Source organism: Ctenocephalides felis, unplaced genomic scaffold (genome assembly GCF_003426905.1).
Source record: "Ctenocephalides felis isolate EL2017-DRISC unplaced genomic scaffold, ASM342690v1 CF-g0.4_SCAFFOLD_03572, whole genome shotgun sequence".
Taxonomy (NCBI): domain Eukaryota; kingdom Metazoa; phylum Arthropoda; class Insecta; order Siphonaptera; family Pulicidae; genus Ctenocephalides; species Ctenocephalides felis.
In genome coordinates, this window is record NW_020539726.1 from 39,333,183 (window position 1) to 39,339,182 (window position 6,000).

Here is a 6,000-nt window from a genome sequence, read left to right on the forward strand (position 1 = left end):
AATTTTTCCTTTTCAAATATAAAACAAACAAAAAATTTCTTCATCTTTCTCACGAAACCATCTGGTGGCGAAACGGAGTTTGTCGGGTTTGCTAGTTATATATATTAAAGGATAGATGGTAATAGTTCTATAATGTAGATGGTTAATATTTTTTTCTTTTATTTAGGTCCTGGATGTTTACGATTCGGCCCTTGGTATGCTGAGGATAGGCCCTTTCAATTATGATCCTCTAAGAGGAGTCGATCTGTGGTTGGCGCAGAGTGATGAGTTTATTTTGCAACATTTGTCGACTTCGCCGGAGGTTGAACCTCCACATTTTGTGATGCAGGTAAATAGAACAGAGGAAGACCAGTGGTCCTGGTATCATTTGGATTTAGATTTTGTTATTTTAATGGTTGGGTCTGCTTTTTTGTATGTCCTAACATAATTTTACTGCGATTTTAGATCTTTATTTTTATTACTTCAAGTTTCATATTTTTTCTTTGTTTACAATTTGCTTTCTCTTTTTTACTATCTTTGTAATTTGGACCTTAGTCTCTAAAGACCTTTATTTTTCACGACCTTCATTTATAACGACCTTAGTTTTCGCTGTCTAGTTCTATCGTATTTCTAATTTTTCTGTCCTCATTTTTAAAAACCTTTATTTTACGATCTTAGTTTTTAGTAGCGTTATTTTTAAAATTTTTGCTATCTTGTTATATGTACTTAGTTGTTAGAGCTTAAATTCTTATTTTTTAACGACCTTAGTTTTTAACGACCTTAGTTTTTAACGACCTCAGTTTTCGACAGCCTTGGTTTTCAACAACTTTAGTTTTCAACAACCTTTGTTTATAATGACCTTAGTTTATAATGACTTTTAGTTTTTTCCATTTAAGCTTTAATCAATCCTAATTTAGTATAATTTTTTGCTACCTTATTTTTGCTATCTTAGTAGTTTCAACCTTAGTTTCTAAAGACCTTTGTTCTTCACGACCTTTATTCGTGTGGACCCAAGTTTTTAATTATATTATTTCTTAAAGACCTTAGTTTTTAATGACCTTAGTTCCTTGTATCTTAGATTTCATCAGTCATAATTCATTTTAATTTTTTTTTACTTTGCCCTATTTGTAGTTTCGACCTTAGTTTTTAAAGTCCTTTCGTCATAATGACCCTAGTTTTTAAGGATTCTATTTCTTGATAACCTTAGATTTATATAATACGTTATATAAGTTCTTTTATTCACTCAGTTTATATAAATTCATTCCTAATTATCCTATTTTTTAAAGACCTTATTTTTTAGCAACCTTAGTTTTTGTTGGCCATCAATTTTTTCTATCTAAGTTTTTATCCTAATTTATTCTAATTTTTTGCTTCCTTATTATTTGTAAGCTTATTATTTTCGACCATAGTTGTTAAGAATCTTATTTCTTAAAGACCTTAATTTTCAATAACCTTTGTGATTCCTGACCTTAGTTTCTATTGGCCTTCAGTTATTTTTTAATTATTTTTTTAATAATCTTTGCTCTCTTATTGTTTTTAACCATAGTTGTTAAAGATCTTATTTCTTAATGACCTTAGTTATTAATGACCTCAGTTTTTAATAACCTTAGTTTTTAATGGTTTCTAATTTCCATGGCATTTTAATTGTAGTTTTTACGAACTTATTTTTAGCTATCTAGTTTCGCATTTTTACTTTTTCTGACCTTAGTTCTTTTAAACCTTTGTTTTTGCAACCTTATTCGTCGCTAGTTTTATATTTACAAATTTTGTGACCTTTATTCTTCAAAATCTTGATTTTAGAGACCTTAGTTTATTAAGTTTTTACGATCTTAACGTTTGTCCTTAGTTGTTAGGGATGTTATTTCTTGGCAACCTTAGTTCTAATTTTCATAGCTCTCTCGATTGTGTTTACAACCTTATTTTTATCTATCTAGTTTTGCACTTTTAATTTTTGTGACCCCAATTCTCAAAACCTTTGTTTTTACGACCTTAGTTTTTCAGGATGTTATTTCTTAAATCAACAACCTTAGTTTTTAACTACCTTTGTTTCTAATGATTTTCAAGGCTTCTCGGGTTGCCGTTTTTACGACCTTAATTTTTTCTTTTTTTGCATTTTTAATTTTTGCGGCCTTTATTCTACAAAACCTAAATTTGAGACCTTAACTTTCGACCTTAGTTATTAGGGACGTTATTTCTTGATGACTTCAGTTTCTATCTTTTATATCTATCTGATTCTGCATTTCTAATATTTGTGACCCTAATTCTCAAAATCCGTTGTTAAAAACTTGGTTTCTAAGGATGTTATTTTTCGAATCAACAGTTAGTAATCACATTAGTTCTTAACGAGCTTAGTTTCTAATGTTTTCCAATTTTCATAGCCTTTTGAATTGCAATTTTTACGACCTTATTTTTATCTATATAGTTTTGCCTTCTTAATTTTTGTGACCTTGAATTTTCTTTATGCGACCTTAGTTTTTGTTTGTCGTTTTTCTGGTTTTTTTTCGACATTAGTTATTAAGGATGATATTTCTTAAAGATTTTTAGTTTTCAATTGCCTTAGGTTTTAGTAACCTTAGTTTTTTATCTAAGTTTCAATTGATATTAATTTATTTTAGTTTCTAAGGATGTTATTTTTCGAATCAACAACCATAGTTCTTAACGACCTTAGTTTCTAATGCTTTCCCATTTTCATGGCTTAATGAATTGCAATTTTTACGACCTTATTTTTATCTGTCTAGTTTTGCTTTCTTAATTTTTGTGACCTTAAATTTTATTTATGCGGCCTTAGTTTTTATTCATTATTTTTCTGTTTTTTTTCTACCTGAGTTATTAAGAATATTATTTCTAAAAGACTTTGGTTTTCAATAACCTTAGGTTTTAGTAACCATAGTTTCTCGTGACCTGAATATAAGTGTTTTATCTAAGTTCCATTTGATATTAATTTATTATAGTTTCTTAAGCAACTTAGAAGTTTCGACGTTAGTTTGCAAAAATTTGCTAAATGACCATAGTTGGCTGATTTTTATCGACCTTATTTTTTAGAATTTGTTGAATTTTAATTTTAGAATTGATTGAAGTTTTTGTGTGATTGACCTTAATTTTAAGCAACTTAATTGAAGTTTTTGTGTGATTGACCTTAATTTTAAGAAACTCTGATTCTCAATACCTTAGTTTTTTCTTTTCAATCATTTTTTAATCATTTTTTTTAGGTAAGGGCCACATTGAAGTACATCCAGGACAACCAGTTTCCGGCCGTGACCGTTTTTAGGGACAATCGGCCGCACTATTACAAAAGGGACGAGAGCACAGGTTGTTGGCAACTTGTAAGATACTAACTAACCAAAATTATTAAAAAAGAAAGCAAAAAAAGTAATCCCAAATTTGAAAAATAATTTTAAAAAACACTTGTAAAAAATCCAGAATATAATATACATATAGACGTTGAAGGGATGTGATCTAGGAGAATTTTTAATAAACGTTTTAGTTACGAAACTGTTACTAATCATATCAATTATAACTGAAACAATTAATAATTGGTACGTTAATTAATACAATCTAAATTATTATTTTCAGATTTCGAGTTTGAAAATATTATAAATACTTTTGTAAAAGTCTTATGGTTTTTTTTAATAAAGGTTGTAATTACGTAATTACGTAACTATTACGAAACCAAAGTTAATTCAAACACAAATTGCAAACGAAAGCATTGATAATATTTTTTTAAATTTTATTTATAAAAAAATAATGCACTTGCAAAAATAATTCATGTGATCAATTTTAGGTTTTTTTAATGAAAGTTGTAATAACGTAACTGTTACGAAACCGTAATTAATTACATTAAAGTGTAACATAACTTTGTTAATCGAATCAAATTAAATTTATAATTGCAGTCGAAATTATTATTCATTTTAAATTTATAATTTGTGTAAATAATTCCATGGCAAAAATAATTCATGCGGAGATTTTTTAACAAAAGTTGTAATTATGTAACTGTTACGTAACCAGAATTAACGTAAACTAAACCTTGATTTTTTTTTAAATAATTAATAATTTGAATTAGGATTTTAAAATTGCAAAAAATAATCTAGGATCTATCTTATTTAAATGAGATTTTTTCATTGAACGTTTCAATTACGTAACTATTACGTAACCAGGATTAACTTAAACCAAAGTTTGTCATTTTTTACAACAATTAATAATTGCAATCAAAAACGTTTATGATAATTTAAATTTCGAGTTCAAAATAGTAAAAAAAAATAGTCCATGATTTATCTAATTTAAATGAGATTTTTTTAACGTTTAAATTATGTAACTGTTACGTAACCAGAATTAACTTAAACCAAAACTTTACATTTTTTACAACAATTAATAATTACAATCGAAAACATTTATAATAATTTCAGTTTCGAATTTAAAATTGTGAAAAAAAGTATCTAGGTTCAATGTATTAAAAAAATATGATTATGTAAATGTGATTATTATTCGGAGATTTTTTAATAAACGTTACAATTACGTAACTAAACGAAACCAGAATTAACTTAAATTGGACATTAACTTTTTACAACAATTAATAATTGCAATCGAAAACATTTATAATATTTAAAATTTCGAACTGAAAATTGTAATAAAACAGTCTAGGATTAGTTTTAGGTTTTTTAATAAACGTTACAATTACGTAACTATAACGTAACAAGAACTAAAATTTAAACTAAACCTTGACTCTTTTATAACAATTAATAATTGCAAACGACAACGTTTATAATACTTAAAATTTCTAATTTGAAATTGTACAGAAATAAGTATCTAATTTAAATTTAGGAGATTTTTTAATAAACGTTTCAATTACGTAACTGTTACGTAACCAGAATTACCTTAAACCAAACCTTGACTTTTTTACAACAATAAATAATTGCAAACGAAAACGTTTATAATACTTAAAATTTTTAATTTTAAATTGTACAGAAATAAGTATCTAATTTAAATTTAGGAGATTTTTTTCGTTTCAATTACGTAACTTTAACGAAACCAGAATTAACTTAAACCAAACCTTGATTTTTTTTAAAACAATTAATAATTGCAAACGAAAACTTTTATTTTATATTAATTTAAATTTTGAGTTTGAAATTGTAAAAAAATATTGCAAACGAAAACGTTTATTTTATATTAATTTAAATTTTGAGTTTGAAATTATAAAAAAATATTCTACGCTCCATTTATTATAAAAGTTACTAATCTTATATCAATTATTATCAATTACGTAACTGTTACGTTAATTTAAATTCAACCATGACTTAGTTTACAACATTTTAATGACTACAAAATATATTACAATCTGAATAAATTTGTTATATAAAGTTTTATTAAAACAAATTTGTAAATATAAATATAAGAGTAGATTTTAAGTTTAGATTTTTTGTTTGTAGTTGCGTTATTGTAAAATAAATCGGGTTGTTTAATAATAAATAATATATATTTATTACAAATTTAAAAAACGAAACATTTATTCCATTTTGGAAAAAATTGTTTGGCTGGAAGAGACGATTGCTTAAATTATATTTATATATTTTGATAATTGTTATTTTCTTATAAATAAATTATTTATATATATATATATATATATATATATATATATATAATTGATATGTATATTAGACGATTATAAAAAATTTAAAGATTGTTATTGTTAAGACTTTGAAACTTACAAGCGAGTTTCTATATATTTGTTTTATAAGAATATATTTAGTAGATTTATATATAGAATAAAATATTTCAAACGTAATATTAATGTGAATGCATTTTTAAATAAAAAATATGAAACTCTGACATAATTTTTATAATAATTCATGTGTTCATTGACACTCGACATCTATAAAATCAAATAAAAGTCATTCGACTTACATACTAACCTATTTGACATGAAAGAATATAAATATAAATATAAATATAAATATAAGTGTAAATATAAATATAAATATAAATATACATATAAATATAAATATAAATATAAATATATAAATATAA

General features: G+C 24.9%; 1 protein-coding gene across 1 annotated transcript in view; it reads left to right on the plus strand.

Moving 5' to 3' along the window:
• LOC113387632 (protein N-terminal asparagine amidohydrolase-like) overlaps positions 1-3,413 on the plus strand; it is a 129,436-nt gene extending 126,023 nt beyond the window's left edge. The window contains exons 6-7 of the mRNA XM_026624986.1: positions 167-328; positions 3,189-3,413. Coding sequence (XP_026480771.1) covers positions 167-328; positions 3,189-3,314 — 288 coding nt within the window. The 3' untranslated portion in view covers positions 3,315-3,413. The remainder of the gene's footprint in view (positions 1-166; positions 329-3,188) is intronic.
• Positions 3,414-6,000: the final 2,587 nt, after the last annotated feature.